General features: G+C 55.2%; 1 protein-coding gene and 1 long non-coding RNA gene across 3 annotated transcripts; one reads left to right on the top strand and one right to left on the bottom strand.

Moving 5' to 3' along the window:
- Positions 1-10: 10 nt before the first annotated feature.
- On the bottom strand, positions 11-22,925 carry SLC8B1 (solute carrier family 8 member B1). 2 transcript variants are annotated; one of them, XM_026514929.4, is made up of 17 exons: positions 22,760-22,925; positions 22,247-22,394; positions 20,829-21,081; positions 15,474-15,626; positions 15,303-15,355; positions 15,113-15,170; positions 14,861-14,966; positions 14,601-14,768; positions 13,586-13,693; positions 12,422-12,475; positions 12,066-12,196; positions 9,581-9,722; positions 6,596-6,717; positions 4,906-5,059; positions 4,082-4,162; positions 2,858-2,925; positions 11-1,153 (listed from the first exon to the last, which is right to left on the bottom strand). In XM_026514929.4, exons 3-17 carry the CDS (start codon positions 20,997-20,999, stop codon positions 950-952), a joined length of 1,773 nt encoding a protein of 590 aa, XP_026370714.1. In that variant the 5' UTR covers positions 21,000-21,081; positions 22,247-22,394; positions 22,760-22,925; the 3' UTR covers positions 11-949. The 2 variants fall into 2 exon arrangements, with proteins under 2 accessions (XP_026370714.1, XP_044245810.1); XM_044389875.3 differs by lacking the exon at positions 22,760-22,925 and having other exon boundaries at positions 22,247-22,753.
- LOC123001926 (uncharacterized) lies at positions 1,539-6,370 on the top strand. The gene is made up of 3 exons (XR_006411237.3): positions 1,539-3,572; positions 3,944-4,193; positions 4,926-6,370. It is a non-coding gene; the product is annotated as an uncharacterized LOC123001926 (long non-coding RNA).
- Positions 22,926-24,160: the final 1,235 nt, after the last annotated feature.

Raw genomic sequence — 24,160 nt, 5'->3', positions numbered from 1 at the left:
AAGATGGGTGTGCTGCTTTCTGTACGCTTGAAATATTTAATAACGTTTTTCACTGGAAAAAAGACCGTTGAATCGCTTTGCTGCTGCTGGCAGAAGGCAGTCGGGCAAACTGAAGAGCTGCTTCTTGAAAAGGCAGGGCCACAGCTGACCGCGGGAAGGCACTGGGGAGCACTCAGTCCCGTGTTGGAACCCCGGCCCAGGGCTCCCCCTGAGGTAGGACAGGGCACAGTCCAACTGATGCCCGTTTCACAGCTGGGGAAACCCAAGATTCAGGGCACAGAGGAGTTTGCCAACAGCCAGCAGACAACTCTGGAGGTAGAGGCTAGAGCTGTGCCGTCCAACATGGCGGCCACAATGGGGCCAGTGTCATATGCTGATGTCTGGGAGCCATTAATACATATACTGTAGGACCTGTTTCTTTTGGCTTTTATTACGTCTCGACCAGAACTTTCAAAATTTGGTATGTGTTTCCCGTTCTATTGCTGTCGGATGGTGCAGCTCTAGAACTCAGCCCGGGCTGGCCTGAGGCCCACCGCGTTCTGCCCACCATCTGCGTGGCCCTGACACCCCGAGCCCAGGTGTGGCCGCAGTTTGAGTGAGCCCTGAGGAAAAGATGCAGGAAGGCAGCAGGCAGGACTACAGGCGCTGGAATACTCCGCTCAGCTGGTCCTCCGACCCCGGCCCGGAAGGCACGCAGCCCCCCAGAAGCTCCACAGATAATCCAAGGAAGGCTCCCTTCTGTCTGCAGCTCTGTGCACAGCGCAGCCCGGTCTCCGATGTCCCAGACACAAGGCTTAGCTGTCCTCTCTGCACAGGGCAGCAGCCAGGAACCACCAGCAGAGGCAGCGGGGTCCCCCGAGCCACCCCATTCGCAGCCACCCAGGCCAGACGTCCATGAGGCCGCCTGCAGTGACACCTCCCGGCCACGAGGCGGCCCCAACACGTGGCGTCACTCAAACGCAGTTTTCAAGTGAATCACCCCAAATTCGGTCAGCAGGGCCACCACGAGGAAGTTCGCGTAGAAGAGGAGCAGGCAGAAGCCGTAGACTCTGCTCGGCTGGAAGCACTGCAGTGGGACCGAGACCAGGGAGCAGACGAGGCTGAGGCCCAGGGCGCCCGCCAACACCCACACCAACAGTCCATCTGGCTCCAGCTGTGGGGGCAACGGGGGAGAGGCCGGGTCACCGCAGCCACCAGTCGCCCGCCCCTCGCTAGGGGCCAGGGAAGGACTTCTGGCCCCTCTGGCCACGTCCCACCTTGAACTTCACTGCTTTGAGCGCCCTAACTTGGGGTCCTGTGTCACGGCGACCCTAGGAGACTAATACAGGCGGTGACATGCATGTGTTACACGCCTTTCTCAAGCCTTACACAAGAGTACGAAGTGAAATTGTCCTCTTCCCGCTTCCCTGCCTTCAGACTTCACGTCCGTCTCACCCCACACTGGGTACTGGGCTGGGTGTGTTACCCGCGCCATCTAGCCTCCCATCTCCCCACCGCCTGGGAGGGGAGCGCCGTTACCCCCAGCCACGGACGAGCAAACTAATGAGGGACAGAGCCCAAATCGCCCTCCCAAGCTCTGAACGACACCCTATCCTGCCTCACCGCTCACTGTGACGTATCTGCACACACGGTGTGGGCGCGCACGCGTACACACACACACACACACACACACACACACGCCAGTCCTGCACAGCAGTTCTGAAACCAGAAACGGAATCGCACACCAGGTAGTGCTTAAGAGCAACCTGTGTTTTCCACCCAACACGACCCACGGCCAGCCTTCCCGATGACCTTCCCCGATACCTTGCGTCGTACATAATAGCGGGAGCATTTTGGAAACTTGGTACAAAGGCAGTGGAATGCGTACCCGCGTGCACACATGCGCCACAAAGAGCAAGAGAAAGGAAGAAATAGAGCCAACCCAGAAGCCTCAGTCTGCAACTGCCTGGGAATTGATAATAAAGGGAACCTAGTAAACCCATGAAGAGTATAAACAAAATTTGCAGATGGTGTTCACCTTTCAGAAAAGCAAACTTTCCTGGGCGCCTGGGTGGCTCAGTCGGTGAAGCGCCCGACTCTTGACTCCGGATTTCAGCTCAGGTCAAGATCTCAGGGTTGTGAGATCGAGCCTCTGCTTAAGATTCTCCCTCTCCCTCTCCCTTTGCCCCGGCAAGTGCTGGCGTTTTCAGCCTTTGTTAGAACAGGCTTTCTCAAGTGACCTAGCTTCATCAGTCCCCAGGGAGCCTATTTTAAAATGCAGGTTTCCAGGCCCCACCCTGTGGAATGCCTCGGACTGGAGGTCTCATGCACCCCCAGGAAATTCTTGGGCATCCTGGAAACATGAGAACCTACTCCATTCGATGTGTTTCAGAACCTTCTCCAAACCTGCCAGGCTCCCGCCTGCAGGGGCTGCCTTAGTCCCCCATCCTGTTTGTCCTCTGGGCAATGCTGGGATAAGGGGTTCGGCTTGGCCCTTACCTTGTGCATGCTACCCAGGAGGCCTGCAGGGGTGGTGGGGGACCATCAACCCCACTTCACAGACAAGGAGACTGAGGCCCAGAGATGTCCTAATTCACCCACAATCACACAGCAAGAGACTTCAGTGATGGGACCATTACCTAAATCCAGGGCCTTCTTGCCCCTTCCCGAAGCTACTTCCTAGTTACTCCATGAACTTGTAAGGAACACATCTTTTCAACCCTCTATTCAAGATATTTTTAAAACACTCTACGAATCAGGCTTGTCACAAATTCAGACAACACCTCTCCCCAGCAAGCATACGCCGCTGAGATGGGAATGGTCTCCCCCGGGGGGAGCGCACGAGAAGGGGCCCCTTGCAGGAGTGTCCGGCACTCACCTTCACCTCCGCCGCGTGGCTCCTGGAGATCTGGAGCAGACAGCCCAGCCCCACTCCCACCAGGAGATCTGTGGCCCAGCTCAGGAAGTTTGCCGGAACAACGCCCCACCGCCCCAACCGCATGTCCGTCGGGTTTCCTTATGGCCTCTGCACCCCCACCCCCAAAACGCCCTCTCTGAGGAGAGCCTGCCCAGTGTTAGCCCTTTTAGGAAGGTGAGGGTCTAGCGTGCATTTTGCACTCGATCATATCCGTAAGGAGGGAATGAGCTGACAGAAGGAAGTGCTTGGTGCACAGAGCAAGACGTGCACAGAGCTCCGAGCTCACAAGCTAGCACGTGGGGGCACCAGCACGGGCACCCAAGACCATCTACTTTCAAAGACCTTTCTTCCCCCAGCCCCAGGCTGCTTGCTTATCCTTGTCTTTTCTAGATAGACCAGGGGGTGGCAAGATACAGCCTGCAGCCCCATCTGGCCCACTGTCCGCTTTTATAAATAAAGTTTTATTGGAACACAGCCATGTCCATTCATTTCTGTATTGCCTACGGCTGTTCTCACACGACAACAGCAGAGTCAAGTAGCTGCCAAAGAGGCTGGTATGGCCCACAAAGTCTGAAATATTTACTTTCTGGCCCTTTCAGAAAAAGCTTGCCAACATCTAACATCATCAACCATGGCATCTAGAAGCAAGAGGAAGAGGGTCTTCCACAGGGCACATGTACGCTCAGCATGGGGGTATCTATAAAAAATACCACGGCTCTGGGGCGCCTGGGTGGCACAGCGGTTAAGCGTCTGCCTTAGGCTCAGGGCGTGATCCCGGCATTCTGGGATGGAGCCCCACATCAGGCTCCTCCGCTATGAGCCTGCTTCTTCCTCTCCTACTCCCCCTGCTTGTGTTCCCTCTCTCGCTGGCTGCCTCTATCTCTGTCAAATAAATAAATAAAATCTTTAAAAAAAAAATACCACGGCCCTAACTATAATACCTGCCAACCACCAAGTGCTTGCCACGTGCCACGCATTTCTGTCACCTCATTCAGTCCTTACAACAATCCGCCTGAGGTCGGTCCTCTCAACATCCCCATTTTACAGATGAGGAAGCTGAGGCCCCAGCAGCTGTGTCTCCTGCCCCCGGTGTTACAGGAAGGGCCAATCCCAGGAGTGGGGCACGGAGCACACCCATGGCCCTCGGAGCCCGTGCCACGGGGAGGGCAGCCCCACAAAGGATACTCAAGATGATGCCACCGAAACAGGCTGAGAACGCCATCCGCGGGTAGCCCTGGCGGGCTAGCGTGAAATCTGAGAAAGCATCTGCATGGAAACAGAGAGACGCCTTTGAATGGTGAGTGGCTCTCCTGGCCCTCTTTGGTCATTCACTCCTTGTTGTTACCCAGTCATTCAGTCAACAAACACTGATGAATGCCCATCTGGGCCTTGCACCAGCTAGCTGGGTGCTGCGGCCACAGCATCCCATGACACAATTTTCTCCTTGATTCTTTCTACCCCATTCTTTCCCACCAGGGGCAACTCTGGGGATATGACATACCATTACTGCTAGCATGCACAGCACTTTTACACAAATTCAGAAAAGGTGCCCAAAAACGTGAATGGAAGGAGAACTAGATTTCAGCCCCCCGACTCCTTGTCTGGATGCTCTTGTGCAGTGCACAACTTAGCCAACCCTACCTGGCAGCTATAGTTAGAGAAGGGTATATGTATGCATGTGTGAATGCCTGCATATGTCACACATCCATGTACACATTCAGGATGGTTGACTGCCATGGGCTCCATGTCCTGCCTGAACTCTGGGGAGCCACATGTCCACACATTAGGGAGTGGGGAAGAAGCTGGGGCATCTATAGTCTCTTGGCCCAGGTACGATTCAGGCCATCTCACCCCAAGGCCCAGTGACGGTCACTCCAAAACAAGAGTGGACCCAAGCACATGCTGAGGGCAGGTGTCCTAGATGCCCCGCTCACATGTGCTCTGGCAAGGGGGCAAAGAGCAGTGACGTGGCTGCACTCATCCCGGAACCCCAGCCGTCCCCGAGTCACCTCCAATGCTGTTCCCCCAGGCCAGCAGCGTGAGCCCCAGGACAGTATTGCTCAGCCGGAAGACCACTCCCAGGGACCGCAAGATGTTCACCACCTCGGTGGCGGCCGCGTTGATCCACAGGGCGCTGGTCAGGAAGCCCAGGAAGGCAAAGAGCTGCGGAGGGAATGGGCGCTGATGGGACCAAGGCCCGTCCCCAACAGGGATCCGGTCCCCAACAGGGATCCGGCCTCAGTTCCTCATCGGTAAAATGGGGCGACCCCAGTACCCACCGGCTGAGATTGTCATGAGCATACACGAGTTAATAGATTGAGAGCAGCTGGTGCTCGGCCCACAGTAAGTGTTCCGTAAAAGGTTAGCTCAGTAGTACTGTTTTGCCAGGAAAGAGTTCGGCAAGCTTTCTCTGGCTTCTAGTCTAGGGACCAAATGCTGTCCCATGACCACAAAAAGAAACTCCATGCCCATTAGCAGTGATTCCCCATCCCACCCAGCCGTCCTCCAGCCCGGGCCTCCACTGCTCTGCTTCCTGTCCGCGGGGATTTGCCTGCTCGAGACACATCATTACACGGCCTCCCTCACTCAGCGCTGCGTCTTTGAGGGACATCCATGCTGAAGTGTGTGCGGTACTTCAAGACCCAGGAAAAACACTGGCTGGACACGATTTCTCTAAACAATTGGTTGAAAACTCGACCTGCCTTGGGTGGACACATTCAAGAGTTTCCCAAAATAAAAGTTATAATTTTTTAAATCAATAAATAGTAAAAAAAAAAAAAAATTAAACTTTAAGCGAACTTTGAAGAGTACATCCTGAAAAACTGCCTAAAAATTCCTCAGCGGGCTGCAGGGTGGAGAGGATGGAAAAACCGAAACCCCACAAACACTGGACAATTCCATCCCTGGAACGTGGCTGTGGGACACGCACGCGCGTCCCCGAGAGCGTGGCAGGAGAGAGTCTGGTAATTGTTCAAAAAGTGAAACGTAACGTCTGCCCCCGCAGCTTCACCCAGGAATGCACCCAAGAGAAACAAAAGCCTATTTGCAGACACTCGTGTTTACACAAACGTCACAGCAGCACTTCTTGTTAACATCCCCAAAGTACAAACAACCCATGTCCACTGATGGTGAACACAAAACAAAACGTGCTGTACCCGCACCACCGACGGTGCTCAGCCGTGAAAAGGAGTGACTCCATAATCCCCGACTAACGCACCGAATGACCTTGACAACCTGATGCAAACTCACAAAAGACCACGTATCGTATGATCCCATTTCCATGAGAAGTCCAAACAGGCAACTCTACGGACACAGGACACAGACTGGTGGGGGAAGGGGACGGGGAGGGGGACGGGGGTGCGGGCAGAAGGGAAGGAAGTGACTGCTAATGGGTGTGGGTCTTGAAATGCTCTGAGACTGATAGTGGTAATAGGGGCACAAGTCTGTGAATATAATAAAAAACCACAGAAACCCACACTTTAAATAGGGGAATTCTATGGTATGTGAATTATATCTCAGTAAGATAAATTTATTACCAAAGGAAAAAAAAAAGACCTCAAAAAGGAACAAAACTCTCCAAAGTGGCTTTAAATTACAGAAAGGGATTCCTGGCCTATCTGCCCCGGGGGCACGAACAGCACGCCCTCCTGGGAGATTCCACTGTCCCCTCGCCCCACCTTGGAGTGATGGGATTCTTACCCAGTGAAACCTGGGGGGCTCGCTGTTGGATGTGGCAAAAAAGGTCACTGCAGCCACGGCTGTGCCGACGATCACCACGACAGCCCAGACAGGAACGAGGCCACCTATGTCATAGACGCCATCTGTGGAGGGCAAGAAAGGGAGCTGGTACTCCACCGCTTCAGCTTCGCCCCTGCTCCTGGAAGGCACACCCCTTCCCCAGAATGAGTGGGAGGGACTGGGGGAGAGATCCAGGGATAAAATTCACTTACACTCGATTGTTTGAACATACAATGTCCCCAGAGCCATCCCAGGCGTTCGCTTCCGGGGGGGCGGGGGGAGAGGAATTAAAGACAGAGCCCTTGCCCTCAAGCTAGCCACATTGAAAAGTAGGCAGACAATATGAAAGACAGGCTCTCCCCAGGCTTCTGCTGGGAGACCAGGATGGGAATGGCTAAGCCCACTCACCACTACTGTCCTCTCCCATGCCTGTGGCAGACATCACCAATCAACCATCATGAGCTCCAAGGCCGCACCCTCCAGCCAGGCATTGCCAGTGGATGGGCATCAGTCCAGTGATGAGCTGTACAGTCGAACCCAACCCTTACCCACCGGTCCTGGAGCCCAGCACCTGCTCTCTTGCTAAGTCCATTCCACAAACCAACCCATTCAAAGTTATAGAAGTTCCGGGGGCACCTGGGTGGCTCAGTCGGTTAAGCATCTGATTCTTGATTTCAGCTCAGGTCATGATCTCAGGGTCACGGGATCGAGTCCTACATCAGGCTCCATGCTCGGTGAGGAGTCTGCTTGAGATTCTCTGGCTCCCTCTCCCTCTGCCCTTAGCACCCCCCCCCGCCACTCTCTCTCTCTAAAATAATAAATAAATCAATCTTTTTTTAAAAAGTTATGAAAGTTCCAGGGACTTCACAACAAAACATGAAAAGAGGAAAACCATACAGGCAGACGGGACTCTCTAGAATTCTCCACACACGACCCCTTCCATCACCAGGGAGTCAGTACGGGTCTCAAAGGCAGTGGATGGTCTGGCTGCCCAGACACTGGCATCAAGACTTTCCTGTCGTTCTTCTTCAGTCTAGCTCATTGGTTCTCCGACATCAGCTGGCATAAGACTTACACAAAGGAGCTGACACACAAAATCGTGTCCACCATACCCCGTGCGGGAATGTCAGGAGGTAATTTGACTGAACGCGGTTCTGGCCGGTAGTGCAGCTTTCGAACCCGACTCCTGCGCGAGGCGCCCTTTCTCTGTGTTTGCCAGGTCTGTTCTGGGTGAATTTTAGGAAGTGGCTGGGGTGTGGGGTGGTCGGGAAGGGCTTCTTTGAGTGCTGAGGGTGTACGTACGATGAGGCATAAGCAGACAGAGGGTACAAGGGCCGCAGGGGGAGGAGGGGAGAGCTGGGTGGGAAGGAACGAAGCAGGTGGACGCCAGCAAGAACAGAAGAGACCAGGGAGCGTGGCTGCCTTACAGATGGTCAGGGCGGGGTGGACTTGGACCAAGAGGCACTGGGGAGCCATGGAGGTCTTTGAGTGGAGGAGTGACCACAACATAGGAAAAGCAGCGCTTTAGAAAGATGGTTCTGGGGTTGCCTAGAGAGGGAGGAGGCCGGGAGGCTCTGCTGGCCGACACGACACCCCCTCCAGCAGGGAGCTGAGTCCAGGGCTCAGCCCAGAAGGGGGTCATAAATGCTTTCGCCTGAACCGGTATCTCCGCAGCGCGGACCTGCTATCACCAGATGGTGCTGATATGTGGACACAACCCTACCAGGCCAGAATCACATCTCAAGCGAGCGACTTCCACCTCAGAGAAAGTCTCCAATGGCGCGAACAGGTCTGTTAACGTCTCTAACACCTGCTACAGGGCCTGTGGAACAAAGGCTCCAGGCTCAGATGCTTTACTTTTATCGTGTTTATCTTCGCAGCTACCTTGAATTTACTGGCAATGAAGCCAGTTTCCTATTGGTGCGGGTGACATAGCTTCCTTTTCAATAACTTTAAGTTTAAAAACAGCTGATTCCAGAAAAATCAAATCGAATAGTAGACGATGGGAGAAAAATCAAAGAGATGGCTTGTGAGTGACTAATGCTTGGGGTCTACTCTTTTAAGAAGCCCCAAAGATGAAAACGAGTCCCTGGCAGTGCCCTGGCCCGGGAGGCTAGGTTTATCTGCTCAACAGGGAACGAAAGACTAACGAGCCAGACAGCTGGCACCCCGAAGGGGCGCCCTTCTCAGCCCTGGGGTCACACGGAGCCCTGGAGGTCTCTCTCACAGTGTCCCCTCCCCCCATTAATCTGGGAGGCGCCCCACAGGGAATTTGCTGACCCTGTTACAGCAAAAATGCCATGCCCAGCCATGCATTTGTCCCCAGCGCCCTACCTCCTCCACCTCCAGGGGACGCCCAGGGGACAGAGAGGAGCGGGCAGCATGAGATACTAAAGGCAGACGACAGCAAGAAGCCCGAGCGGCGGGAGTCGGAAGGCGCCTGATAACACTGGGCATTTCTTGAGCCAGATCAGGTCGGAAAGGGCAAAGACAGCCTGGAGCAGACAGAGAAAACTCCAATTCCCCAGCCAGGTCCCCCAAGAAGCAAGGGAGGGGACTGCCTGGCTGCAGACCACGGACAACCCCCCACCGGGGGCGCCCTTCTCAGCGCCAGCCAGTTCTCCCTTCGGGAATGGGGCCCAGGTCTTCTGGAGAAGGCCGGACCTGGATTCTGATGCGAAATCTCCAAGTATTTTAATGCAGGCAAGCGAGCAGAGGGCTGGACCTAGCCTGAGGGTCACCAGTTTGCAGCCTCCATCTGTGGCCGGCAGTACTGGACCAGCTGAGCGTGGGACGCTGGTGTCCCTTACGGTACAAGCATATATTAAGTGCCTGCTATATGCCCAGGATTCCGCCGCGGGCTCAGGGCCCAGCGGTGCGGTTGCAAAGAAAACTCTGGAATGTGGGGGGAGGAAGGTGGGCTGGCCTGGGGGAGGGGATACTCACAGGCCCCCGACTGCAGGGTCAGGACCAAGACCAGCGGGCTGATGGCCAGGTGCAGGCAGTTGAGGGGCCGCTTCCAGTTCCCGTCCTCCTTGTCGGGGTCCACGACGGGGACGGTGAGCAGCAGCAGGAACTCCACAGGCAGCTGGCAAGGGTGCCAACGCAGGAGGGTGTCACCAGGGAGGCCCGCGTCTGGGCTGGCCGAACCCGGGGCAAGGGTACGCCAGAACGCGGCCGCCATGGCTGAGGGCCCGACCTCGGGCAGGCCCGGGCCCCGCGCCGGCAGTCGTCTCCTGCTGCTGCTGGAGCAGCGGCCCAAGCCGAGGGCCTTCCAGCAACACAAATCCATCCCCGTACAGCTCTGGGGCACGGGGTCCTAAAATCGAGGTGTCGGCGGGGCCATGGGCATCCCCTGGCTTGTGGCTCCCGGTCACTCCCAGCTGTGCTTCTGTGATCCCATGTCCTCCGACTCTGGCCCCCCCCAGCCCCCCTCTTTCCCTATAAGGACCCTTGTGATGACATCAGGCCCACCTGCCTAATTCAGGAGACTCTCTGTCTCTCCAGACCCTTCATCACACCTGCAAATCCCTTTTGTCAGGAAGGTAACACAGTCACGTTTCCGGGGATCGGAACCTGGCCATCTTTGGGGGGCCGTTGACTCAGCGGACCGTGGCACCTCACCACTAATCCTGACCACGGCCCCGTGCGTAGGAACTGTTCTTTCCCTCACCTTCCGGAAAAAGAGACTAAGGTTCAGAGGGGTTAAGTAACGTCTCCAAAGACACACAGAAGGGTATGTGAAGCTGGGATCCGGGGCCAGCTCCGACGGACTGCACACCTTGTGCTTTCAGCCAATGACTAAATAATCACATGTATGGAGCGCTCACTACACGCAAACCGCAGACATCACGGGTTCGGTTCCAAACCACCTCAGTTAAGCGCATGTCACAATAAAGCGAGTCAAACGTATTTTTTGGTTTCCCAGCGCATATAAAGGTTATGTTTACACTACGCCGTCTGTTAAGAGTGCCGTAGCACGGTGCCTCGAAAAATGTACGTTTCCTCAATTAAAAAATACGTTATTGCTAAAAGATGCTGACTAGCACCTGAGCTCCCAGCGAGCTGTAATCACCGCTCCCAGATCACCACGACCCTCGGAGTAGTGGTGAAAAGTCTGAAATATTGCAAGAAATCCCAGCATGTGACACAGGGACACGGAATCAGCAAATGCTTTTGGAAAAGTGGTGCCAACAGACCTGCCAAGTGTGGGGTCGCCGCAGACCCGCAATCTGTAAGAGACACAGTGTCTGTGAAGCTTGGGAAAGCCAAGTGCAATGAAACGAGGCAAATGCCTGTCTGGCACCATACTCAGCCCTTCACGTAGTCGTTTTTATGAAATTGTCACAATTTAACAAAACTGTGATAAGTCTGATACCGTTTGCAATTCTTCAATCCCTTCCTGGAACAGAATTAAATGCCCACGTCCTTTGTCAAGTGATTAAAGGCTGCAGAATATGATTTCCTGCCCCACTAACGTGGAACATGGCCACGGGACGAGCTTCGGCCGATGGGTGGTTGGGGAATGTGATGGGAGGAGAGCCTTAAAATGTGCGTGCAAATTTGTCTTGGCCTCTTGTGCCAAGACAAGAGCATACCCACAAAGTACACGGTGGCCCCAGGATGAGATGCTGGGCAGACCAGAAGCTCCGCACACAGCCTGAATGAAGTATGGTCCCCCAAGACAGACGAGAAACAATACCGTCATTGTAAGTCAGTGCGATTTGGGGGGCTTGTTTGTTATGCGGCATTGTTACAGCAATAACTTACAAATACAACCGCTCCAGAAGAAACACTATCATTCGCCCCATTTTCTAGTGGAGGAGACTGAGGCTCAGAGAGGCCCAAGGTCGTGATGCCACCAGAGCCACCGTGGAGTGTAAATATAGTTCATTATTTGCCCCCTGGGACCAAGAAGCTCAGCATTTATGTGCATTGGTGGCTTCTGGGTTATCTCCAGGAGGAGACAAGGGCTGGGAGGTGAGACCCCTGCCTCTTTTGTCCTGGGTGGCAGAAGGCAGCTGCAGGTGTGCCTCGTGTCAAGCAGCTGGGCACCCCGCTCAGATCTAATCCTCAGGAGACTTTAGCCCAGGGAAGCAGCAAATGGTCAGCATAACCCGATCTTGTCCTCATTTGAGCTCCCCTTGACCCACTCCCTCATCCGAGCCCCACAGCCCTCCTCACCAACGCAGGAGGGGTTCCCTCCCCTCTCCTTCTGTCCCAGATGCAGTCCTTCCTCCATGGGGGGCAAACTCAGGCCATCAACCAGACTCTATGACTCAGTTTCCCCATCAAGTCCCATGTAATCTATTCTGAGAGGGTCTCAGCACATCCCAACCCCTCCCCTCTCATTGAGCTGGAGAAGGTTGAGTGGCCATTGTCCTGTGTTGTCACAGAGTCGTGAGCCTGGCTCCAGGGTCCCCCCTCCTACCTTGAACACCTTGAGGGCCCTCCAGTACGCTGACTTGATCCTCCACTTCCTATAATCCAGGGGGTTGAGGGCCTGGGCCAGGATCTGAGCCGTGGTCTCCTGGTAGAAGAGCAGCGGCCGGTACTCTTCACCTGGGTGTACAAGGGGGAGAGGGGCAGGTGTCTGGGGCTGGCTCAGCCTCCAGAAGACCCTCTCCCGGACCCCTGGTCCTCCCAACCCTCAGGAAGAAGGAAAAGCCCAGGGTCTGGCTCAGCTGTTGTGCAGTGAGAGGGCATCGATGGCCCCATCTCCCCACCTCTTTACCCCCAGCCCTGCCCTGGGACCCCACCCCCGCCGGGCACAGAGTCCGCACTCACTGTAGTCATAGCTGTTGGAAGACACGGGCTCCTCTTCAGAATCCGAGAGAATTTCTGTAGGAGAGAGGGGTGTTTCACACGAGCCAGCTAGGAAGCCCAGACACCCCCCGCCCAGCACCGTCACACGGTTCCCCGGTAGGACACCTGCGGGACAGGGCTGTTTTCAGGGTACACGTGTCTAGGCCCTCTGGACCTTGGATTTCCCAGCAATCCCTATGCACACTCAGGATTCTTACCAAGTAAGAAAGTCTAACTCAAAACACATCCTCAGATGTAATGATGTAGGTATAAAGCCAAATTTAATAAAGGCATTTGAAGACGTTAACTCGAACATTTGCTGACTTCGATTTTGTACTTTTCAGAATTTGGAACCCACCATATTTTTCTTTTCCAGTCTGAAACTTTTTTTGGAAGTCCTCAGGAATGCTACAGCCTCAGCCCAGCAAAGAGGGGCCTAAAAGGAAAATGGTCTTCCTCGTTGCTAGCTCTAGTCCTGCCTCTGTGTGACCTTGGGCCCCTCTCCAGGCCTCATGCCCCCTTTTCCTCTAGCCTGATGGGCTATGATGGGTCTAGAAGACAGCACAGGGGTGATGGCTCAGTTGACAGGGGGAGGAGAGGAAAAATCATGGCAGACTTCCTGTAGGGGGAGTCACCAGCACCTGGGTGTTCACGGGTATGTGTATATGTACGTATGCGTGTTGCGTACCTGTGCTCTATGTATGTGTATGTATTTGTGTATGTGTATATTTGTACGACCGTGTGTTGTGCAGGTATGTGCGTGCACGTATTTGTGTACGTGTGGATTTGTACATGTGTGTGCTACGTGTGTTTGTGTGCGCACATATCGGTGTATGCGGAAGCATTTGGGTTCGAAGCCGAGGGCAGTGGGGAGCGTTACTGGATATAAGCAGTGACAGCTGTGAGACAGATGTTGCCCTGGAGACAGCATGGAGGAGGAAAAGCTAGTGAAACCGGACAAGCAGACGATAAGTCCTCACCAGCACAGCCAAAGCATGCAGGTGGGATCCTGGCAGGACAAGTAGGAAAAGTACCAAGAGGAGACGGACAATGATGGTGGCCTCCGGAGCCGTAAGGTAGTCACGAAGGGCGCAGAGGGTGCCGGCCCCCACTGGCCTTTCTTGGGAACTCAGTTCAGACGCTTACCTGGAGTACCCGGCATGGAGTAGACCAGGGATCTCCTGCGCTGCCATCGGTAGATCCAGGTGCCGAGAACCACAGTGACCACATAGAACACGTACAAGCCCAGGTAACCTGCAGACAAGGGTGCAGGCCGTCACCAAGTGGCATCCTGGCCACAGCCCCAGAGAGCAAGTACTGCCCGTTCTGCTGCTGGTGCCTGCCGGTGGCGGTCTGTGTTAGCCTAGCCCAGGACCAGGAGGGAAATGGCCATTTCCTACAGCCCCACCCCACCACCCTGCTTTTCCTTGGCACATCTTTCCTTCCTGCCCTCCATAACTGGGCAATCAAAGAGGTAACGCCTGGCACAGACAGTGGCCTCCAGGACCCGATCCAAGTGCTAAGGGTTGGTGTCCTGCTCTGTGCCCTGGGAAGCCGAGCCCCGCAGACCGCAGCCCCTGAGCTCTGGCGGCACTGGGTGTGGCGAAAAGGGGCCTGATGACAAATCAGAAGGCAGCAAGAGAGAGTCTGTGGTGCCTTTCCAGGCCGCCTCGCTGCTGTGGTGTCCTGTCTCTGGCAGGACCTGTGACCCTCTGTGACTGTCGCCTGTGCTGGATGGCACCAGGTCTAGGCCTTCAGTCCTCGCTGGCGTCCAGCCCCATCCCCTTGCCTCTCAGGGGCTCCTACGGCTGCTGATCCCTAGATGTCTCTGCATCTCAGCATCCCTTGTGGGTTTCCAGAACCCTCTGTGAACTGTGCCTCTGTCCATGTCACTTGGACCACTCGAGGAGTGTGTATGCTGCAGGGACGCTGACGGCCCCAGTCAGCAGCCTGGCTACAGTGCTTGTTAAAACGGGACCCCGCGAAAATCCAGAACGTCACCCCAGGCTCCCCGCCGCCCCCCGTGGTTATTGGAACCACAGATTCCCTTTTCTGGCTCAAGCCAGCTTGAGTAGGGTTTCCCTCACTCGGAACTGTGTCCTGCTGGTACCCGCTCGTGTGCCCCGGCGTCTCCCACCCGCCCAGCCCTGCAGCGGCTCACCCAGAGCCCATGCCAGCGTGACCCTGCCGAGGTAGAGTGCGGTGAAGGTCAGGAACACGGCCACCATGTAGAAAACAATGTCTCTGAGAAACGGCCTGGAGGCGGCCGTGAAGGGGCGCAGGATGGCGATGCCACCGGCCACCACAGTGGTGACCAGCACGCCCGCACCTGGAGGAGAAAACGTGAGCTCAGCCCGCCCTGCACCCCCCCTGCTCCCCCCGCCCCCCCGCCCACCCCTGCTGCCCCGGGGCCGCTCTTACCAAACAGCGCCCCAAAGGCCAGGCCAGCTGTGCGCGGATCTGAGAAAGCCACCAGGGCGCTGAAGATATCGGGTGCGCCATTCCCAAACGCCAGGAAGGTGACGCCATGGGGGGAGCACGTCAAGGGGACACAGAGCAGGGGCCCTGGCCTGGCCAGACCTGTCCTGGGCCGCGAGCCACCCCCCAGTCTCCCAGCCTCCCCCCTCACTGCCCTCCCACCCTCCAGGGTGCAGGCCCGGGACGAAAGGATACTGCCACGTTGTGGGAGAGCTTGAACATGGTGGAAATGGCTGACAAGTTCGGGCAGAAACTACGGAGAAACAGCAAACAGGGTGTGCCTTCATGGCCATCCTCCCCCTAAACACGGGGTCACCCCAATGTCAACCTCCCGGGGACTCCCTCCCCATCTATAAGCTGGATGGGAGCCCAAAGCCACACTCACAACTTTGCCGCGGTGACTCCCAGAATCAGAAACAGGTAAAGCAGCCAGAAAGCCTGGGAGAGAGGTACGGGGGTGGGGGGGAGCGTCAAGTCCAGCCTGGGCCACCAGCCCCGCTCACTCTGCCCCCTGGCCCCCCCAATCCCCACACCCCAGCCTGGGGCAGGGCCTCACGTAGAGGGTGATGGCCAGAGGGAGGAGGTTAGGGGGGAAGTGGCAGAAGATGCCTTCGAGGTAGTTCAGATAACCCCCTTTGCTGCGGCAGTCGGGGGTCGTCCGGATGAAGTCGCAACGGGCAGAGACGTTCAGGCCACACACGTCACGACACTGCAGGGAGGGAGGGAGGAGGACATCAGGGGTCGACACCCCGAGGGCCGCTGGACCAGGACCATCTAAGTAGCTGAAGACCCCTCCTTCAGCCCGACCCCTAAGCCCCCCACACCCTCCAAGTGCCCACTGCACACTTTAACTTTTTTAAATAGATATGTTTACACAAGTCATGAATTTGTTTCTCTGCCCTGCCCTCCATAAACCCACCTCTCCCCGAAGTTCCCACCACGATCAGTTTCCAGAGTCCCCAGCATGACCTTGTACACACATCCTATCATACGGCTGGTTGTGTTTTACGGAAATGGATCCACCCTAAATCTCCTGTCCCCACAATTTGCTCTTACCACTTCCCATGTATGCCACGTATTAACATACTGGGACACGTAATGATGAACGTGACGAAGCGAAAGTACGCTGACTGATTTCCCTGTGCCAGGCACAGGGCTGGGAGCTTAAAATGTATCTCAGGTCATCTGTCCCACAGTCTTGCAAGGAAGTCACTATTGTTATGCCCCATATACAGATAAGGAGACTAAAGCCGTGTCCTGGGGTCCACTCAGGGGTAGACAGGGCTGGAATTGAGCTTCTAGGGTTGGTTTGACGGTCTAGAACCCTGCCCATCACACTCCTCGTGGGCTCCCTGTCGAGTCTTTCTAACATGAGTAGAGTATTTCATGCCCTGAATGATACGGGGCGGGGGCAGGGGGTAATATTTCCCCACTGGCGGGCATATGGGTATATCTGATTTTTCAGTATAACCAGCAATGAACATCCTTGCACGTGACTCTCTGAGTACATATGAGAATATCTGGAGAGAGAGAATTCTAGAAGTGAAAGTGCTGAGTCAGAGTGCATCGCAGTCTGGGTTCCTCCAGAAGCAACCCGGAGGCAAGGATTTATGAGTAAGTACGGGAAGTGTATGGAATATAATCACCACAGTGGGGCAGTGGGAGAAGGAAGGGAAAGAAACCAGCAAGGCCGGGTTGGAACTGTCCACATTGGGCTAGTAATTCCAGGGGCAAGGGAGCTGCGGTATTTATACACCAACTCTCATCAGTCATCGGGCGAGGACGCTGGGCGTGGTGGGTAGGTGGTAGTTCCCTAGCACGTCCTGCCCACCATGTTTATAGAAGGTTCTGGAAAAAGATGCTGGCAACTAGAAGTCAACAGAAGCCCACCAAAACGTAGTGTCCGAAAGACATGGGCAGGGCCCCGACAGCACCTCTTGCAGAGGGACAAACATCTTCAACATCTGATGGGTTTTGCCAAAATACACTCCCCCAAGGCTTGCTGAGACACGCTGGCACCAGCCAACGGCAAATGGGATCCCACACCTGGACCTGCCACCAAGTCTTGTCCAGGCTGATGTGGTAGGAGTCTTCTTGCTGTTTAACGACAAGTCCCTACAAGTCCCTGAGTACTTCTCAGTGCCCTTCTCATGGTCATTTGCATTCCTCCTTTGAGCTGCCAGTTTTTTCAGCTGGAATGTTTGCTTCTTCTCATTGACCTGTAGGAGCTCTCTATATAATGGGCATTGGTCCTTTGTCCTGTCACGCATTTGCTCAGGCATTGTCCCCCACCTGAAAGGTCCCTCCCCTTCTCAAACTTTCTGTGAAAAGCTCTGTAAATACCACCTCACACCCATTAGGATAGTTACTATACAAAGCAAACAAAGCCAGAAGCTAGCAAGTATCGGGCTGGGCTGGGGAGGAAACGGAGCCCTCGTGCACCGTTGGTGGCCATGTGCAAGAGCCACGGAGCACAGCAAGGCAGTTCCCCGAAAATTCAAAAAGAGAGTTAGTCACCAGCGATGGAACACACCGCACGGTGACCAGTGAGTGCTGCTGTCTGGTGAGTAGGAAAGCCGTCAGAACAATAAATCAGAAGAGTTCTCATCATGAGGGAAAAAAACCATTTTTCCTTTCTTGTTTAAATCTGAGAAGAGAGCTGTGACCTAGGCTTATTGTCATCATTTCATAATAGATGTAGGTTAAGTCGTTATGCTGGCTGTACACCTTACACTTAGCGCAGTGCTAGATGTCAATTCTATCTCAGTAAAAGTGGCAAAAACATCGAATGACCCTATGAGCGAGTAGATCCGCTTCTGGGTTTATACCAAAAACAGAACGGAAAGCCAGGTCTCGGAGAGAAGACACGCACACCCGCGTTCCCGGCGGCACTGTTCGCAATCAGCAGAAGGGTTAGAACCAAATCCAGGGTCCCTGATGGATGAAAGGATGAGCCAGAGTTGGCATCTCCATCCAGCGGACCATCCTTCAGCCTTCAGAGGAAGGGAGCTCCGACACACGCTACAACACGGGTGAACCTTCTGGGGAACCACAACAGGGAACACCACGCTCACTGCACAAAGCAACAGACAAGCACCCACTCACTCCATGTACAGGAGGTGTCTGGGCTGGTCAAATCCATAGAGACAGAAAGCAGGGGCTGGGGGAGGAGGAAGTGGGGAGTTCTTATTTACTGGGGATGGAGTCTCGGTTTTGCCAGATGGGAAAGTTCTGGATGCGGATGGCGGTGACGGCCGTACAACAGCGTGAACGTGCTAACGCCACTGATCGGCGCGCTGAGAAATGGTTCGCCGAGGGAGAACTGTAGGTTATGTTGGTGAATTTTAGGTTATGTATATTTCACCCTAATTTCAAAAGAAACCGCTTTGTCAGATTGCGGCTCCAAGATCCTTCAGCCCTCTGTGAACTTCCACCAACACCACGCAGGGGGTGAGATTTCTGGATTCTGAGCCCTCTGGCCATCGTCCAAACCCTGCTCAGTGGCTCTCTGCCGATGCAACACTGAGCCTGTTGTACTTATGGCACCTGGCGTCCCTTCGGCCTGGTACCCCACTCCTTCTTTGTCCCCGTGAATCCACATTCATCCTCCAATCCTTAGTTCCCCCAGATGCTTCCTCTAGGAAGCCTTCCCTAACTGCTTCCAGCGTAGGGTGGATCCCCCAGTTATAAATTCTCATCACTCCAGGTCCTCTCCTTCTAAGCACTTACGTGTTTTGAAATCCCCAGTTATTTGTAGGATCATAGACTTGTTTCGTGTCTACCTCTCCCACCAAAGTCTTGCACAGTGCCGGGCACACAGTAGGTCCTCATAACTGTTTTGCCACACACTGTGCTGGGCACCATCTCACTCAGTCTTCATGACAGCCCCAGGAGGTTGGTACGATTCTTTCCACTTTACAGATCAGAAAACTGAGGCACAGACAGGCGAAGTGACGTGCCCAAGGGCACACACCCCACCATTGCTAGCTGGTTTCAGACTCAGCTCTGCCTGAAAATTACTAGTTGAACTTCCTGGGGAAACAGCCCAACTGGGCAGGGGTAGCCTCCTCTTCCTGCCTGCCCTCCTTCCCTCCTCCCCGTCCTCAGGGTCAGCCAGGGAGGATGCAGGGAGACGCTCCCACCCCAGCTTGTCTCCCCAACAGCAGAGTGAGCCAGCACATCAGGTCCCCCAAGTCAGCCTCCAGCCCCCGAATTAGCCCCCATCCCAAGGGGGTCATGCCCTGCCCCAAGGCCCACCAGCACCTGTCCCCAGCTCTCTGCCGTGGGGTGGTACAGTTATAGTGGCCCTGCTCTGAGTCTGGGGTGGGGGACTTTTCACCTCCTCCCCATTCCCTTCTCATCCTCTTCCCCAAGTCACTTAAGGACACCTGGGAAAATAGTTGGCTCTCTTCTGGCTCTGGCCAGTTTCCCCTCCCTACACTTCAGCACAGAGATGTTTATATCCATCTCGAGGGGTTTAGGGGAGAATTTGTTGAGCCTGACACAGGGCTGGCCTGAGTGCTCAGGAACTCAGAGATTATCTGGCACAAGCCACAGATTACTGCAGTTTTCCTACCCCCGGGGAGCATGCCCCTCCTTGGAGAGGTAGCAGTGAATTTTATAACCGCAGTAACCATAAACCACTTGCCCTTCTGTAAAATGGGTGTAATTATCCGGTCAGCCTCAGAAGGTGAGCATGAACGAACTCTGCAGCCACGCTAAGTTGGCGTGGGCACAAAAAACTCTCAGCCCTTCAGTGCAAGAGGGAGTGATGTGTTCTTCCGTTCCCCTGGGAACAGGGGAGGGCGGGAACCCCAGCCCTCTGCAGGTGAAGGGGACTCCGGGGGGTCATCATGAGCAGTCCCCTGCCTTCAGTCTTTAATTTGGGATCCACCATGACCTCTCCTCTGCTTACAGACATCAAGATGGCATGATTCAAGTCCCTGCAGCCTGTCTCAATGGCCTATGGGAAGAAGACTTCCTGCTTCTCACCCAAGGGTCCCCATTTCTCCTCCCTCCGAACATCTAAGTCAATAGCACCATTATCTCCCCAGAAATCTCCTTTCTTCCACCACTATGCCCTTTCCTCTAATCCATCAGTACGTCCCACTCATTGTGCCCCCAACATTTATCTCAAATCCTTCCATTCCTTTCCTATTCCCCACAACCACCACCACTCACCTAGAATAGCTGCAAAGCCCCCCACGGGTCTCCCTGCTGCCACCCTCACTCCTCTCAATCCATTCTCCCCAGAGAAGCCAGAGAGCTCCTCTAAAGACATAAATCAGACTTTGACATCCCTCTGCTTAAAACTCTCCATGAGCTCCCAACTATTGTAAACAAATATCATCTCCTAGCCTCAGCCCCTAAGGCCTTTTGTAATCTGGCCACCACTACCTCTCCATCTTCATCTCTTAATATCCTCTCCCTCACTCACCCTGTTCCAGCCATTCTGGCCTCCTCACTGCTCCGGGGACATACTAAGCTTGTTGTTGCCTCAGGGCCTTTGCACTTGCTGTTCTCTGCCTGGAAAGTTCTTTTTCCAGATTTTCCCAGATGCCTGTATAAGTGACTTACTTTTTCCATTCAGGGCTTGGCTCAAAGGTCATCTCCTCACAGAAGCCACCTGTGACCACCCACTCTGAAATATTTGGAAATACACCCTCCCACTCACAGCTCCCACCCGAAGAGGTCATTTGCAAAACACTTCACATCTTACCACCTGAAATGTACATGTTTGCTCCATTGTCTGTCCTCCCAGAAGACTGTTGGCTCCATGAGGGCAGGAATTTTTGTCTGTATTGTTCCCTGGTATACCCCAGGGTTCAGCTCAGTGCCTGGCACATAGTAGATGCTCAGTAAATATTTGTTGATTGGTTGAATGCACCCACACCTGATGCCAGCTTCCTACCTGGATGTTCACATCTTCCATGGGGGTCTGGTTCACACCTGAGGCTGAAAACTGGGGGCCAATGTGGGCCCCTGTAAATGGGCCCCTGGCCCCAGACACTGTCGCCACCATCAGCAGCCCCACACACAGCAAACTCAGCACCCGGTGCAGATACAGCTGTCTGCCGGCCATCAGACCCCGCGGAGCCTGGCCCTCACTCTCCGCTTTCCCTTCCGCAGTGTTTCACTTCCAAACAGCCAGGCACTCCAGGGGCCTGCAGAGAGTGAGGTGAGAAGGAAGGACAGCGTCACCAAAGAGCCTAGGCCCCAGCAGGAAGGGACTGAAAACTTTTTCGTTGAGGAACTGCCCTCCCCACTCACCCCACCAAAGGAAAGCCAAGTGTAGAAACTCATTCTGGATGGAGGCTCTTTGGAGGGCCCCAGGGCCCCCACTCAGTCAGCATGCAGATCAGCTATGCCCTTCTTCCTAAGTACCCCCATAGTGTCTCCATGGAGACGCAGGCCTCTCCCACCCACACCCACCCCCTAGCCTGAGACTGGAATATCGGGGCTGGAAGGAGGAATCCTGGGACTCCGGAGGAGATCTCAGCTCGGGGGACCCAGCTGGGGGAAATCAATACAGGAAGTGGGCAGTGGTGGGGACTTGGCTCAGAACAACAAAAACATACTTCTGAGGGTGGACGTGGCCTTTGGGCCACCAATTTGAGACGACTAAGCAATGCTGTTCTGTGTCTTCCAATGAGCTAAGCACTTATCACAGATGACCTCATTTAATTCCCGCAACTGGCCAAGAGAAGGTATTCTTATTATTTCCATTTTACAGACGAGCAAACCCGGGCACAGAGCCACGTCTGCGTCCTCACTCAGCCACTGCGCCTCACCTCTCTCATCCAGTCCTTGGGACAACCGTGGAGATGATGTCATTGCCCCCCCCCACCTGTCTTGCAGAGGAGGGAGCTGGGCTCAGAGGAGTTCCCTAACCTGCCCAAAGCCACAAGGCAAGGAGGTCACAAAGCCAACAGCAGCTCCTCGGATGGGGAAATCAAGGCCCAGAGGGAAGTGAATTGCTCAAAACCACACAGCATGTTAGCAGCAGAGCTGAGCTGGATTCTAGCACCTGCCTTTCACCTCAACACCAGGACGAAACCAGCTTCAATCCTTCCAAAGAAATCAAACTGGGAGAAAGCCCAAGTCCTTGGCGCACCAATTGCCTTCTTTCGGCTCTGCTACAGGTTGTAGATGAACGTGTTTTGGTTTTGCCACCAACGGAAACAACGTCTCCAGAACACGTTATTTTTCGGTAATTCTTTGCGCAGCTATTTCTCAACGCCCTGACAGGGCAGGAGTGGGGAGGAGGCTCCAGAGGAAGAGAAGGAAAAGGAGAGGCAGAAAAGGCCTGTCCCAGCTCTCTTTTCTCACCTGTTAACTTTCCCCTCTCCTGTTGTTTCCGGGAACGTGGCACCGATTTGGAACCAGACACTCCAGGTTTCCAATTCAGTCACAGCCACTTAGGAGCTGCGTGGCCTCGGGGAGGTCACTTCACCTCTCTGAGCTTCTGATTCCGCATCTGCAAAATGGAGACAAATGCTGGCCCATCGGGGCATACAATAAGAGCTCAATAAATGCCTGCATCTCCGGTCTGCCTCCTTCCTCTCTGCTGCCGATTTCTGGCACTCATTCCCAAGGGACCATTTATTGAGCGCCTTCTGTGCGCCTGTCCGGAGCCCTACGTTCAGAAGATCTGCAGTCCTGCTAGGAAGCGGCGAGTACAGGAAGTTGGGGCTGCAACCCCATCTGCGGCTGCACTTTCTAGGTAGGAGACCCCGGGAACGTCAACGTGCTGTTTCCCAATCCTGGACGGATGTTGAGAAGTTGAAGTCCGGGTGCCCCGCCCTCAGGCGGCGCCCTGGCGGACGAGAAGGTTCCCCTTACCTCGCGCCGGGCCTCGGACCCGCCAACTCCGAACCTCGACCCCGCCGGGCCTTGCGGCCTTCCCGGTCCCCCGCCGCCAGCCGGCGCTGGCCGACCTTGCCCCCACCCGTCGCCGCCGATCCCCGGGCCCAGCCGGTGGCAGAGTCCAGGGTACTTCCAGGCTCTGCCCCGGCCGGTCCCGCTCCGGCCCAGCCCTCAATGGCCCCGCCCAGTAACACGCCCCCGGGCTGGGCCCGCCCCCTCCCTTAAAGGCACAGGCTCCCGCGAGGTCCCTGGACTGCCTCCTTTCTTGCAGTCCGGCGGTTCTTGCCGGTTCGGCTTGTGCCGCTAAAGCAGAAGCTGAGAGAAAACCTGACGGCTAAAGACAGCAGGAGGCCGGAGAGGGGGCAGTTAGAGGATGAAACTAGGGGTTTTATTCCCAGATGCCTCTGGGAATCGGCGGTGATAGGGGCGCTTGAAAAGGCCCTGCCTCACCCACAAATAATCGGGCGTCCTGCCTGAAATGCCTCTGTTCGCGAGACCTCCTGATTAGGGTCAGCACTCCCACTCGTAGCATCGCTTTTAAAAGAAGAATATGGCAAATAGATCAAGACCGCGGCGTCGGTGTTGCACTCGTACCCTCTCCCCGATTCCCAGCCTCTGGGGAGGTTCGGGTCCCCGCCGTCTTTCCGCGTGCTGGGTGACAGGGCAGCGGGCTGGAAAACTGGGGCTGACGTCTCCTCCCGGGCTCAACCCGCCCCGGCTCCTGCAAATGCCCCTGCGACGCCTCCGCCCAGCTCTCCGGCCGCCCCGCTTCCCCATCACCTGCAGGCGGCGGCCCCACTCCCAGCGGGAGTTCGGGGCCCCTCAGCGTCCAGCCCTCGCGCCCCTTTCTGACTTCATCTGGTATCCCCGCCGCCAGCCCCTCCCGCCCTGGCCCGGGAAGGGTTCCGCATTCCCCGAGCACCCTGCTACTACTCACACACGGCCGGCCGCACCTCTGCTCCTTCTGAGCTCTCTGCCCAGGATGCCACACTTCCTTTTCCACCCAACAAACCTCTTACTCATGCGCCTGGCCCAGCTCAAACGCCCGTCCTCCGCCCTCCCCTGCCAACCTCCATCGCCCCCACCCTCCCGGGTCCTTACCTTCAAAGAGAGCATACCTCTGGTTCCCCACTCCGGGTCGCATGACACTGTGGCCAGAGCATGTTATATTCGGAATCTCAGAGCGTGTAGTTTCTGTGCAAACACTCTTTGAGCCTCACTTTCCTTCCCTGAAAAATGGGGATGATAATAGTACCTACCACATGGGGTTCTTGCAAGATGAAATTCAACACTGTGCGTAAAGCCCTGGGCCCCATGCCTGGTGGCTGAGTAAATACTCCCTCCATGGAAGCCTGGTTGCAGCCATTATTCCATGAA

Source organism: Ursus arctos, unplaced genomic scaffold (assembly GCF_023065955.2).
Source record: "Ursus arctos isolate Adak ecotype North America unplaced genomic scaffold, UrsArc2.0 scaffold_34, whole genome shotgun sequence".
In the NCBI taxonomy this organism is placed as follows: domain Eukaryota; kingdom Metazoa; phylum Chordata; class Mammalia; order Carnivora; family Ursidae; genus Ursus; species Ursus arctos.
The sequence above is the reverse complement of the archived record's forward strand: the minus strand, read 5'-3'. Positions and strand labels throughout refer to the sequence as shown.

What these genes read in the sequence shown, in the direction of transcription:
- SLC8B1 (XM_026514929.4), bottom strand. Translation starts at nt 20,999, where the DNA reads ATGGCCGGCAGACAGCTGTATCTGCACCGGGTGCTGAGTTTGCTGTGT. An exon ending in GGCCTTTGGGGCGCTGTTTG is followed by an intron (nt 14,769 to 14,860) that starts GTAAGAGCGGCC and finishes TTTCTCCTCCAG; the next exon opens with GTGCGGGCGTGCTGGTCACC. An exon ending in TTTCGGTGGCATCATCTTGA is followed by an intron (nt 2,926 to 4,081) that starts GTATCCTTTGTG and finishes GCTGGGCCACAG; the next exon opens with ATCTCCTGGTGGGAGTGGGG.